The 14,820-nt window shown below is 34.5% G+C and overlaps 1 protein-coding gene across 3 annotated transcripts in view; it reads left to right on the forward strand.

The window, feature by feature from the left end:
• Positions 1-14,820, forward strand: part of TRAPPC11 (trafficking protein particle complex subunit 11) — a 76,347-nt gene that overhangs the window by 5,409 nt on the left and 56,118 nt on the right. For all 3 annotated transcript variants that reach the window (XM_056802944.1, XM_007496078.3, XM_001364010.4), the window contains 6 exons: positions 37-250; positions 1,727-1,896; positions 3,207-3,277; positions 6,757-6,871; positions 10,671-10,770; positions 11,131-11,204. In XM_056802944.1, the coding sequence (XP_056658922.1) occupies positions 47-250; positions 1,727-1,896; positions 3,207-3,277; positions 6,757-6,871; positions 10,671-10,770; positions 11,131-11,204 (734 nt within the window). In that variant the 5' untranslated portion in view covers positions 37-46. Of the gene's footprint in view, positions 1-36; positions 251-1,726; positions 1,897-3,206; positions 3,278-6,756; positions 6,872-10,670; positions 10,771-11,130; positions 11,205-14,820 lie in introns of those variants that run through there.

A 14,820-nucleotide genomic window follows, 5' to 3' on the forward strand; every position in this document is an offset into this window, starting at 1 on the left:
TTAAATGTAAAATTTTTTATTTCATGTTTTTTATAGAACATTGAAAATGAGTCCCACCCGATGGGACTTTCCTGTGGAATTATGTTGCCGGCCTATGGCTTTTGTTACCCTTACTGGCCTGGATGTAGTTTATAATGCTGTTCATCGTGCTGTTTGGGATGCTTTTTGTGCTAATCGAAGAGCTGATCGAGTACCAATTTCTTTCAAAGTTCTCCCAGGTGACCATGAATATCCAAAATGCAGAACCAAGGTATGAATCTTATCTCTGTGTGTGTGTGTGTGTGCGCGCGCGCGTGTGTGTGTGTGTGCGTGCGTGCACGGCATGCAGTTGATGTTATCTGAATTGACATTTATTTGAACTTTATGAATACTCTTGAGACTATTCATATTGGAGTACTTATTCCCCTTCAGTGCTAAAATGTATCAATATTTTCAATTAAAAAAAAACATCACTAGGAAACAGTTTTAATTTATAGACTTCCATTCCATGAATTGGTATTATATCCTTGAATTTCCTAAGTAAAAATGGAGCAGTTTCCACCTAAACCAGGAGACAAGACAATAGCAATAGCTACTGCATTTCCCATCATCCCCAATACACATTTATTGTAGCTCCTAAAGTTTTTTATTCTTCTGACTCCAACTCAGTGTACTGAGGATGGAGTCTTGTATTCAGGACTGATCTTTCAGGCATATAGCATGTCTTAAAGGTTGTAATTTTGTAAAAGGCAGAAAACAAAAAAAAGCTTTTATGGAACATCTTTGCCATAGGAGCTCAGTGGCATCATGATAGAGTGGAAAGAACTCTAGACTCAGAATCAGAAAGCCCTTATTGTCACTTATTGGGCTATGTGACCTCAGACCAAGACTCATCTGGATCTTGGTGTCTTAAGATATAAAATGAGGAGTTTGGAGTAGATGATTATCTTCCAGCTCTTAATAGTCTATGATTCTACTTAGAATCCAGGAGACATCCAGCTTTCTCTGAAGTCTTATAGTGTGACAGTTACTAGCCACTCTGTCCTTTCCAATTTTCCTCTCTGTTGTTAGCATTGGGTGGTAGCAAAATCAGGCACCATATGATAGCTATGAGACTCATCACACCATTCAGATCACCATTTAATGCTTTCCTCCATGTTCTCCTGGATTTTGGCTTTAAGGATATTTTTCAAAGACTTGACTTTGGTGACAACTCATGACAGTTGGTTATAACATGAATTGTATCATTTAAGAGTAGGGAAGGGGCTGGATATTGTTGTGCCTCTGTAATTTATATGTGGCTTGGGATTTCTAGCTGTATTCCTGAAGAACAACTTTGGAATCTAAGTTAAGATCTAGTAAATTTTCATTTACCTAGGTTGAACTAGGTAATTATAATGGCATTATAATGGCTGCTGTTCTGCCTTCATATCAAAACACCATGTTTTATTTTGCTTGACTCTTTGATCTTACAAAGGCCATGTCTGAATTTCTTATTACAGAAGAAATATAGAATGTCCCAGAAGTCTTAATCTTTATTAGCTTAATCAGCACTAAAACTTTTGGAACACCTTGTATATCGTTTTAATTAAGTACTCTGAATGGCAAGGAATAATGAGATACAAGTTTCGAAAGCCATGAAAAGCACTTTAGAAAACCTTTCACCCATAGTTATTCCTTTCTTTGTCTTAAATCATCAAATAACAACTTTGTACATTTACATCTTAACATTTGTTAATATTGGCAGAGGACATCCTATGAGTGGTACATTCCAAAAGGGATCTTGAAGACTGGTTGGATGAACAAACATCTGAATCTGGTGCCAGCCCTTGTGGTTGTGTTCTATGAATTGGACTGGGATGAACCTCAGTGGAAAGAAAAGCAGTCTGAATGTGCTACTAGAGTAGAAATAGTAAGGTATGGCATTTTTATATTGCATATTTCAGGAACTTGTAAAAACCCTATATCTGTCAAATACTATTTATTTAAGCTCACTCAGTGCCAAATGTCAAATCTTACAAAATTGTACTAAGCCCTCTGGGAAGGGTTAAATTCCAAAGAAAGGAATGTTTCATTGGTAGCAGGTGATAAATGTTTTCACCAATAGAAGGTGATAGGAATAAAAACTAAAGATAATATTAGCCTACATTTCTAACTGCTGTTGCTTACATTTACAATTTTAGTTGAATGTATAATGACGTTACCTTTGAAACATCAAAGCAGTTTTTTTGGTAAAGCATTGAAATTTTATATGAGATTACTGCCCTTGATAATTGCTGATTACTTTTTTTTAAAATTTAAAACCCTTACCTTCCTTCTTGGAGTCAATACTGTGTATTGGCTCCAAGGCAGAAGAGTGGTAAGGGCTAGGCAATGGGGGTCAAGTGACTTGCCCAGGGTCACACAGCTGGGAAGTGTCTGAGGCCAGATTTGAACCTAGGACCTCCCGTCTCTATGTCTGGCTCTCAATCCACTGAGCTACCCAGCTGCCCCCCTGATTACTTATATTGTTGTTAAGAATGAAAATTATTTTGGACTCTTATCCCTTTAAAAAATTTTTTTGCTTATTTACTTTTTTAGGATATTTTTCCATGTTTACATAATTCATTTTCTTTCCCTCCCCTCCTCCCTCCCCCATCCCAGAGCCGACAAGCAATTCCACTGAGTTGTACAAATGTCACTTGATACCTATTTTCCATATTATTCATTTTTGCTACAGAGCGATTTTTTAAAACCCGTCCCCGAATCATATCCATATATACATGTGATAAGTGATGTCATATGTTTTGCTTTTGCATTCCTACTCCCATAGTTCTTTCTCTCAATGTGTTTTATCCCCTTTTTGGATGAAAGAAAGGATCATCCCTGAATATTATTCATCAGTTGAGTTTTAAAACTTATAATATTTTAGGAGCAGCAAGGTAGCTCAGTGGATTGGGAATCAGACCTAGAGATGGGAGGTCCTAGGTTCATATTTGGCTTCATACACTTGCGCTATAGCTATATAATCCTGGTCAAGTCACTTAACCCCAATTGCCTAGCCTTTTACCCCTCTTCTGCCTTGGAACCAATACTTAGTATTGATTCTAAGATGGAAGATAAGGGTTTAAAAAAACTCATATTTTAACTAAATATAATAAAATATAAAATATTTTAACTAAAAAGTCAAACATATAAGCATTATGCTAAAATATTTTTCTAATAAAATATTCTTTTTCATAATGTAGGCAAAGTTTACAAGGCAGAAACACAAAAGTTGCTGTGGTTCTCATTCAAAAGAAAACACCTTTACCTCCAGGTATGAAAAGATTCCTCAAATTATATAATCCTCTTTATCTGACTTATCATAACCCTTTTTAAAAATATTTTAGAAATTGTCATAATTTTTTTTGGTTATTGTCTATATTTAATTTGCAACATATGAACTTGTCAAACTCTTATTCCTTTAACGTTTTAAGAATGGTTCATGGCAGACTCTTAAAAGTTGGAAGGAACCACAGTGACCAAAAAAGACTCTTAGAAAAAGATCCTCAAAAAATCATTATTGTGTCTGCTTGAAGTTCAGAAAGAAGGAACTAAGACCCTACCTTTTGAGGCAGCCCACTACACTTTTCAGTAGCACTAATTGTTAAGAATTTCTTTCTTAAATCAAGACTAAATTTACATCTCTGCAACTTCAATCCATTGCTCCATCTACTCTCTTTAAGCAAATTTGGTTTATTCCCTCTACTCTGTGATATTTGCCACCATTTGAAAACTTAAGACTGTCCCATCTCCCCATACCTTTTTTCCACACCAAACAGTTCCATCAACCTTTCCTCTTCTGTTCTTTAGTCTCCTAATGTTCTTGATTTCTCTCTTCTGAATGTATTTGACATGTCTCTGTCTTTCCAAAAATATTGTGCCTAGAAATAAACATCTTGTCCAGATGTGTGTCCTGACACAAAGAGAGTACAATGGGGATGTCATCTTGCTTCTTCAGTCTGTAAAATGTCCCTCCTTTCTCCAAACTAGATTAGTGTTTGTTGGCTTTTTGACTTTAGCTTGCAGGCTTCTTAAATGCCTAGCCCTTTTTCCCACAAGAATTGTGGTCTAAACCTTCCTCTTTCATTTTATACTTGTGAAGTTGAAACACATCTTGTCTTTTGTGTCAGAGTCCAAACTATTAATAAAAATGCTACATTCTTGAGGCCTAGGACAAACCCCTGATGTATGGGACAGCAAGCAGGCTTCCCTCCAAGATGAGGTTGACTTTTTGGGTTCAGTCTTTCTACTCGTTCCACCTCTGACTGCTGTTATCTAACTTGTTAGCATGTACTCTGCTGGAACTTAGGTGTACTACATCCACAGTGTTCTTTAGCTAGGTGTACTGTGGATGGAATGCAGATCTTGGAGTCGAGAAGATCTGAGTTCAAACTCTACCTCATACTTCCCTACCTGGGTGACTGGACAAGTCATTAAACCTTCTTTTTCCATGAAATCTTTTTATTCAGTGAAAAATTTCTAGTCATGAACTAAGACTGAATGATCACATGGTCCTAAGGTTCTTATTGTTCACTTAAATAGTTCACAAAAATTACTCAAACTGAAAGTCTTCTGAACAGAATGTATTTGTGGGCCTCAAGGTCACTTAGTTATCTCATCCCAAAGGCTATGAGAACCACTATGGGTTCTGAGAAAAGCTGATTATCCCAGGGTACTGCAGGAGCTGGTTTCCATGGTTATGTCAGCCAGCTTGTTCATGATTAGGCAGTTTCTCCAAGTCATTCTGGGTCCTGGTTAATTAGAGTTTGTCTCACATAGCTTCATCATCCACAGAATTGGACAATTCAATACATCAAGATAATTAGTGTATTCATTTTCATGGTTCCTTCTTTAGCATAGTTTCTCCTTGTTGGTCAGAATCAGGTTGTCTCCTTTGTTAATTTCTTTGGAAGGATGAAATTGTCAATAAAGCAAAATTCAGATCAAGTAAAGAGACAGACTTCTAAGAGATATTTAGATAAGCTAAGTCCATCATAATTATATCATACCTCTGCTAGGATTCCTGAACTCTCTGTTTAATTTCACTTGATGTTCAGATAGTCAATATTACTTTGTCTCTCCTTCCATAAAGTGTCATGTAAATACTGTCCATCCAAATTTCTTCATATGAGTATATTGTCTTAATATGCAGCACAATTTTATCACTTCTTTTATCAGTTCTTATCCTTTGGTTTATTCCAAAGCCATGTTCCAGTTATGAATTCATACTATCAAGTCTCAGTGATTTGGTCACTGAATCAACTTTGCCTCCTTGCATTTGGATCTCTAGTGGTATTGTATGTATAACTGATGTTTGATACATTTATATATAGATGTGTGAAGTCACAGATCTTATTCTTTACTCTCTTCTTAGATGTAGTTCTTTCTTCTGCTTTTCTATTTTTTTGTTGCTTTCTGTATGGTACTGGGCTGCTTGGTTTGTGTGGCCATTTTTTTTCTGATTCCATTTTATTTTAGTTTAAAGGGCAGTTGTTTAGCTTCGCCATGCTCTGTCTCTGGCCCAAATCCAGATACCATCTTCTTAGTCTGCTATTTATTTCTCAGGTCTGCCTTTCTCTCTGAATTCCTTCCTTCAGTCAGCAATGGTAATGAAAACAATACATTTCTCAAGAAGGGCTACAGTTTTTTGGCCAAGAATTCCATAGCCCTCAGCATTGGTTTTCTAGATTTCTTCTAGTGTCTTCTATCCACAAACATGTGATATACAGTTGTCAGGTTTGATATGTCTCCATGGCCTTTCTGTCATGCCCTAGAAACATTTTGTGGTAAGATAGGACTTTCCTATTATTTATGTCAGAGACAGGGAGTTGGCTTGGTACCTCTCAGCAAAAACTTCCTAAACTACCATTTGTCTCTTCCTCCTTTTGCCTGATGACAGTATTGGTGCATCCATATCATTATTTATGGTCCTGCTTTTTCCCTCTTGAAGAGGGGCCTTAGGCTGCAATTTTCCTCTAAATGTTCACATGGAATAAATGAGTAACACACAAATTAGTGAATCTATAATTTTTTCTAATGTAAAAACCATTTTGTCAGAAGCAAAACCACCTACCTTTAGAGACTTTTGTTACCTTTCCCAGTCATAGATGTTTTTGTTCCTTTAGTGCACCTTTAGCTACAATCCAAATGGATATAGAAATGCAAGCCCAAATTGTTCACTGTATCCTTTCTTCAGTTTTTAGATGGTCTTTGGTTTTTTAATTTTTTTTTTTACTAATTACATGTAATAACATTTCCACACAAGTTTTCCTAAGTTATATGGTCAAACCTATCTTCCCCCCTTCCTTCCTTCCTTCCCCGTCCTGGTGTGGGCGGCAGGCAATTTGATCTGGGTTATACATATATTATTATATGGTCTTTAGGAAAGTCAATCAAAGCCTCAGTAGTATCAGTTTCTCCTACCATCCTCCCACTAAGGAATTCTGTTAAGGTTTCCCAGAAAGTTTGTGCCCATCAGCTCCTGGGATGGTCTGTACCAAGCTGTTTGGTGATGTTATGCAGACTTAGGTCACAGCACCTAGTAAGGGATCCCCCAGACTAGAAAAAGGAAAGGATTTGTCTTTCTAGGAATCAACTTGACTTCTCTTTTTTTACCTCAAATATCTTCAGTATATTCACCGTTGGAGAAAAGCAAATTAAGAATTCATCTTTGGTTACATTGAAGCTTTCAGTTATTTTGTCATATTAATTCTTTTTTTCCCTCTCATTCTCTTTGTGGTGGATGTGCAATAGGAGAAGATGTGATTGCTTCAGAAAGGGCAGCTGCTTTATGTAATGCCTGTGAACTTTCTGGGAAATCTCTGTTTGTCCTGCCACATACTGATCACCTTGTTGGTTATATTATAAGGTAGGTAGTTGACTGGAAAAGAACTATGTAAGTAGAAAAAAAGATGCAAAGTAGTTAATGCATTTCCATTTTTTATAGCTTGGCCCACTATTAAAATGCAAGTCTTCATGGGCTCATGGGCTTCTTTTTTTGAGCAAGAAAGAACCTGTGCCCTTCCTAATAGAGTTAATCAAATGAGAACTTTTCTATAATAAGAACTCACATTTATGTAGTATTTTAGAAAACGTTTTCCTCAGACCAACTCTGTGAGATGGATTGTGCAGTTATGGGTTCCTTTTACAGATTCAGGAAGCTGTAGCCTAGAAAGATCAAGTAACTTGTTCTGGGTCCCAGGGTGCAGAGATTTTTGGGTCTGACACAGGTGCCCAGGTATTCTGAGCCCTACACCAGTCCTCTCAGTCTTTCCCACAAAGTACCCTCCTTAGCTTAGTGGGCTAATCCATGTACTGCTAAATTAACTTTTTTGGATGCCTATTCCTGGGGTATTGGATATTAAGAGGGATCCAAGAGAAATATGACATTAATCTCTTCCCTCAAGCAGCTTCAAGTTATTGAGGAGAGAGAAATAATTAAAAAAACAATAAACAATAAAGAGTATTGTTAAGTGATTTGGTAAATGATTAAGATGTATTCTAGGATTTAAATGCAGAGAAGATGGGCATTATTGGGCCCCAAGAAAGGTTTCTCAGCATAACAGAACCCAAGTATGTGCTTAAATATTTTTTGAAAATTTAATTAATATCTACCAAATGGCAAGCTGGATGGCCGACTTTGAAAATGGTGAACATGGTCAGGATAAGTTTAAAGAAAATCAAAGAAAGTAAGTGCTGCAAAGAACTTTGTAGAGTTCCTGGGCCACCGCTTCTTCATTTTTAAAATAAGGGAATAAAGTAATTTACCCAAAGTCACCCAACTAGAAAGTGATATACGTAGGACTTGAACATAGGATATTCTTTTTAATATACCACAAAAATAAATTAAATCACTGATTAAAGTGAAATGCTATACATTTAAAACACTTATTTTGCCAAAATGAATATAATTTATTAAAACAATCAGATATTTCAACTTAAATGTTATTTTTATTTTTTTTAATTAATTGAGAGAATGGTTTTTATTTGTGTTTATGTTTTTAGCTCTAAATTAAAATTTGCTTGCTTTCATACAAGTTCTATGGGTATTTTCTCATGTCTATATTTGTATGGTTCATGGAATTTTATTTTGATTATAACAGAGAAGTGGTATCAAACTCAAATAGAAACAGATGTTGGCAGGCTGCATATTGATCTACAGAACTACAAATGTATTTTTATTTATTTTGTTAATTGTTTCCAATTACATTTTCATTAAAACCCTTAACCTTCTGTCTTAGTATCAGTTCTAAGAAAGGAGAATGGCAAAGGCTAGGCAGTTGGAGTAAGTGTCTTTTCCAAAGTCACACAGCTAGGAAGTATTTGAAGCTGTATTTGAACCTAGGTCCTCTCGACTGGGTATCCTGCTCTCTCTACACTGCACTACTTAACTGACCTCCCCCAATTACATTTTAATCTGGGACCACTGTGAGTTTGACATCTCTAAAATAGAGAATTTAACATCCCTTTCTAATTTTAGCTTAAGTATAGAAATCTTGTAGTTTAGTTTTGGTACTCAGTAGAACCTCATCCTGTTTTTTTTCTTTATAAAGAACTGAGATTGGGCTATATATATTTTCATGAGGAAGGTAGTGAAGGAGAGATTACAGGAAAAGGGGAGAAACTGGAACAATATTCCCATCCTCTAAAAAGTCTGTGTAACAGGAGTTTAATCCTTTTGGTGTGTCTTAGACGCCTAAACTGTTGAAGTCTATGGACCCTTCCTCAGAATGTTTTTTAAATGCGTAAAGTAAAATACATAGAACAACGAAGGAAACCTATTATGTTGAAAAGTAATTTTCAAAACATGTATATTAAAAAACAAAAACAAAAATAGATTTATAGATTACTCCCCTGATCTACAGAAAGGTAGCAAGAAGATGATGAAAGTAGGAAGATTCATAATCTGCTACTGTTACTCTTTTCTTATTTTTCCTCTTTTGGCTAAAATTTTAGATACTTTAATGATTTTCTTTATGCTTTAGGCTGGAAGGCTTTCCTTGACTAATCATAGTTTCTTTACATCTATGCCTGGCTTATACCCTCCCAGGAAAAGAAGACTTTCTTGTACTGAGTCTGAAGCCCTGTAAAGATTCAGCTGTGTTTTGGAAACCAAAGGGTCATGGAACCAAAAGCTACAAGCTGTATTATTCCCACGCTGCCCCGAACTGTAAGGGTTTGAATCTAGAAGAGGCGAGCCCCGCATTCCTGAATCAACCAAAGGAATGTGGCCTGTGAATATTACATGGCAGTGCAACCTAAACAGCAACCCCAAATGAGTTTTCCCAGCTAGCTACGTATATCCCCATGGCAATAGAAAGAGGCTAATTATTTAGAATGAAATTAAGCAGGAAACTTAAAAAAACAATAAGTTATCTATTTTAGAACACATGGGTGCCATGTTAAAGGGATTCAAAAGAAGAAGACTTTTTTCTGCCTTCAAATTTTATAATCTAATTGGGAAATAAAGTTATATAAGTAGGGGGCAGTTGTGTGACTCAGTGGATTGAGAGTCAGGCCTAGAGATGGGAGGTCCTGGGTTCAAATTTGGCCTCAGACACTTCCCAGCTGTGTGACCCTGGGCAAGTCACTTGACCCCCATTGCCTAGCCCTTACCACTCTTCTGCCTTGGAGCCAATACACAGTATTGACTCCAGGACGGAAGGTAAGGGTTTGGAAACAAAAAAGTTATATAAGTAACAACTAAGAAACATTGCTAGACATAATGGAAAGTTAACTCATAAGTATTATAAGAAATGATAAGTAAAACTTTTTGGGAGCCAAAGTATTCATGAAAGAATAACTCAAGTTGGATCTTGAAATAAGTAAAACAGAGGAATTATGGGGAGGATGTGTGGTGGGCATTTTGGGATTGGGAAAAAGCATGAAAAATGCACAAATATATTGAGTGAAATCATTAATACAACCTCAACATTCCATTTTTCATGCTGTATAGTGCAAAGGTATCTGTTTTAAAATGATACTCTGATGACTTTGAAATTCTTTCTAGACTATTCTGTTAAAAATTTCCATTGTTTTTCTATTCCCTCTCTTTTACATTTAAATTTTAAAAAGGAGGGTAATAACTTAGCTTCTCACAAAACTATGCCAGTTTATATTTTGAACCCTCACATTTAGAAAAGAGTAAGGCCTTTACTATATATATAGAGAAACTTGTAGAAAAATTAATAGAGTTTATTGGGACTAAAAGCAGTAGTATAGGAATAAGTATTATCTCTAAAAACAAAATCATATTTTAAGAACTTAACCTAACTACTTTTGGTGCTTCCTAAGATATTTTAGGCTTGTACAGAGTACTGACTCTATACCCCAATGCCCTGGTTGGATATAGAACTTTTAAAAAATTGTTCTAAATAGCTTCTGGGAATCCCACAAGGTAAGGTGCTATCTAGCCACACATTGTTCTGTCCTATTTATTTGCTTTCAAAAACAGATTATGTAAAGATATTACTTGAAAAACATAATTGAAAAGTATAATTCTCATATATAACTTCGATCCATCTAACTAATTTTGTTTTTTTAAAATGGTATGATTAAATTGTGAAACATGATATACCATGGTATCAAAGTCAGGCTTCATAAATAAAAAGCTTTTGAAACTAGTATTAATGTAAGATGATTTCAATAATAAAACATTTCTTTCACAGATTGGAAAATGCATTTTATGAACATGCACAGACTTACTACTACACTGAGATCCGAAGGGTAAAATCTCATAAAGAATTTTTGAACAAAACAACCCACCAGGTACATATTCCTTTTAAAAAATAGGTGATTATTTCAGTCATTCTAGAATAATCTATTCAACTTAGATTTTTATGAGATGATTCATTTTAAAATGTACTTTAAAATTTCACATCTTAATGGCTTAAAAATTACTCATCTTCAAATTCAACCATTAATTTTAGCTCCTTGCCTCTGAGCTTAATGAGGCTTAAATTAAGCTCTTAGAGATAGGAGGGAAAGTTTTCTCAATTCTGTTTTCGATTGTTATATCAGCTAATCCTCACACTTCTGTTATATATTCTAATACTTTTAAATCCTCTTCCTAGATATTTATTATGATAATTGTATATAGTGGCAATAGCTTATTTTGTCTTTTTCTAGCTTTTATTTGTCAGACATCAATTCAAAATAGCTTTCTTCAGTGAACTCAAACAAGATACCCAGAATGCTCTGAAGTAAGTATATGACCATTGCCAGGTTTTTCCCTATTTTCTTTTTTTAGCAATTTAAAATATTCTTAATATCCACCAAAATTTATTTTTAAAATGTTATAGTCATCTAAGACTCATGCTTGATATTTTCCAAGCTTGTCCTCAAGAAATGTGTTCTTTTTTGGGCCTTTTTAATATCTTATTTCTAATTTGGGATAAATTTCATAGTGGTTTATATTTATTTGGTCTGAATGATTTAGTTGCATTTTAATTTATATTTATAAACATTGAGGTTTTTAAAATTTGAAGGAATTTTTAATTTGTAATTAACTTAGCTCTTTTCTCCTTTTCATATTTCTTAATGGTATTTCCATTTGAGCTGTTATTGGGAGTGATTTCTGAAGTAATTAAATGGATTTACAATCAATTGACTGGTATGATTTTAAAAATATACCATGGGATGAACATTTGTTTTGGAAGACTAATTTTTTTAGATTCTTCTTTAGAATTCCCATGAGATTTCTTACTTCACAGAAAGAAGTGGGGGAGGACTGATTCCTAAGCTTTTAGAGAAAATTATAACCAATAGCAAATTAAATTTGTAGTGTATCCTTCAGCTTTTAGTCTCTAGAGATGTTTTATCATTAAAAGTGGAGAGGGAAAATTGTTTGCTGTTATAGTTCCAACAATAAGCCTCAGCAAAGAACATATAGTTTACTTCATTTCCTTGCTGTGGCTATCAGAAGAGACTTGATGAAGGTAAAGACCTTGCTGAAAGTAAATAACAGAGTACTTAACTACCACGGATTTAATTTGACACAGTTCTCATCTCTTCACCTGCCTGTGAAGATAAAAAAACTTATACAGCTGACAGTGTCACTGTTTTAAGTGATCAATTTAAATTTAAAAAATCAATTTGCAGGGGATCAATAATGCAGAGTATAAGAAATCTATTTTTTTTAAGATGTGAAATGGGATTATAGTTAATAGATATATGGAGAAAAATAAATAGGGACAAAAGGGAATACACCTTCTCTAAAGCAGTACATGGTATATTCACAAAGATTGACCATATACTGAGTCATAAAAACATGGCATACAAATTCAGAAAAGCAGAAATAAAAAATGCAACCTTTTCAGATCATAAGGCAATAAAAATAATGATCAGCAAGGGTACATGGCGAGCCAAATCAAAATAAATTAGAAATTAAATAATATGATTCTCCAGAATAGGTTAGAGAACAAATCATTGAAACAATAATTTCATTGAAGAAAATGACAATGATGAGACATCCTTTCAAAATCTATGGGATGCAGCCAAAGCAGTACTCAGAGGAAAATTTATATCCTTGAGTTCATATATTAATTAGGGAGGGCAGAGGTCAATGAATTGGAAATGCAAATAAAAAAACTTGAAAGCGAACAAATTAAAAATCCCCAGAAGAAAACCAAATTAGAGATCCTAAAAATTACGGGAGAAATTGATAAAATCAGAAGTAATAGAACTATTGAACTAATAAATAAGACTAGAAGCTGGTATTTTGAAAAAACAAACAAAATAGACAAAGTACTGGTCAATCTAATAAAAAAAAGGAAAGAAGAAAACCAAATTAATGGTATCATGGATGGAAAGGGAGAACTCACCTCCAATGAAGAGGAAATTAAGGCAATCATTAAAAATTATTTTGCCCAATTATATGGCAATAAATATGTCAATCTAAGTGATGTGGATGAATATTTACAAAAATATAAACTGCCTAGATTAACAGAAGAAGAAATAGAATTCTTAAATAATCCCATATCAGAAAAAAAGAAATTGAACAGGCCATCAAAGAACTCCCTAAGAAAAAATCCTCAGGGCCAGATGGATTCACAAGTGAATTCTATCAAACATTCAAAGAACAGCTAATCCCAATACTATACAAACTATTTGGCATAAAAAGCAAAGAGGGAGTTCTACCAAATTCCTTTTATGACACAAATATGGTACTGATTCCAAAGCCAGGCAGATCAAAATGGAGAAAGAAAACTACAGTCCAATCTCCTTAATGAACATAGATGTAAAAATCTTAAATAGGATACTAGCAAAAAGACTCCAGCAAGTGATCAGGAGGGTTATTCACTACAATCAGGTGGGATTTATACTAGGAATGCAAGGATGGTTCCATATTAGGAAAACCATCCACATAATTGACCATATTAACAAACTGACAAAAATCACATGATTATCTCAATAGATGCAGAAAAAGCCTTTGACAAAATACAACACTCATTCCTATTGAAAATACAAAAAGCATAGGAATAGAACGGTCTTTCCTAAAAATAATAAACAGTATCTATCTAAAACCATCAGCCAACATCATCTGCAATGGGGATAAACTAGATGCATTCCCTCACCTCTAATGAAGAGGAAATTAAGGCAATCATTAAAAACTAATATGCCCAATTATATGGCAACAAATATGGCAATCTAGGTGATATGGATGAATAGTTACAAAAATATAAATTGCCTAGACTAACAGAAGAAGAAATAAATGACCTAAACAACCCCATATCAGAAAAAGAAATTGACCAAGCCATCAAAGAACTCCCTAAGAAAAAATCCCCAAGTCCAGATGGATTCACAAAGGAATTCTATCAAATATACAAACAGCTAATCCCAATATTATACAAACTATTTGACAGAATAAGCCAAGAAGGAGTTCTACCAAATTCATTTTACGACACAAATATGGTACTGATCCCAAAGCCAGGCAGGTCAAAAACAGAGAAACAAAACTATAGACCAATCTCCTTAATGAATAAAAATGCAAAAATCTGAAACAGGATACTAGCAAAAAGACTCCAGCAAGACATCACAAGGGTTATTCACTATGACCAGGTAGGATTCATACCAGGAATGCAAGAATGGTTAAATATTAGGAAAACCATCCACATAATTGGACAAAAATCACATGATTATCTCAATAGATGCAGAAAAAGCCTTTGATAAAATACAACATTCATTCCTATTGAAAACACTAGAAAGTATAGGAATAGAAGGGCCTTTCCTAAAAATAATAAACAGTATATATCTAAAACCATCAGCCAACATCATCAGCAATGGGGATAAATTAGATGCATTCCCATTAAGATCAGAAGTGAAACAAGGATGCCCATTATCACCTCTGTTATTTAACATTGTACTAGAAACACTAGCCATAGCAATTAAAGAAGAAAAAGAAATTGAAGGTACTAAAATTGTCAGTGAAGAGACAAAACTATTACTCTTTGCAGATGATATGAAGGTCTACTTAAAGAATCCTAGAGAATCCACTAAAAAGCTAGTGGAAATAATCAACAACTTTAGCAAAGTTGCATGATACAAAATAAACCCACATTAGTCATCAGCATTTCTATATATCTCTAACACATCTCAGTAGCAGGAATTAGAAAGAGAAATTCCATTTAAAATCACCCTAGACAATATAAAATACTTAGGAATCTATCTGCTGAGACAAACACAGGAACTATATGAACACAACTACAAAACACTTTCCATACAACTAAAACTAGATCTGAGCAATTGGAAAAACATTTACTGCTCATGGGTAGAACGAGCTAACATAATAAAAATGACCATCCTACCCAAACTTATCTA

Source organism: Monodelphis domestica, chromosome 6, assembly GCF_027887165.1.
Source record: "Monodelphis domestica isolate mMonDom1 chromosome 6, mMonDom1.pri, whole genome shotgun sequence".
NCBI lineage: Eukaryota > Metazoa > Chordata > Mammalia > Didelphimorphia > Didelphidae > Monodelphis > Monodelphis domestica.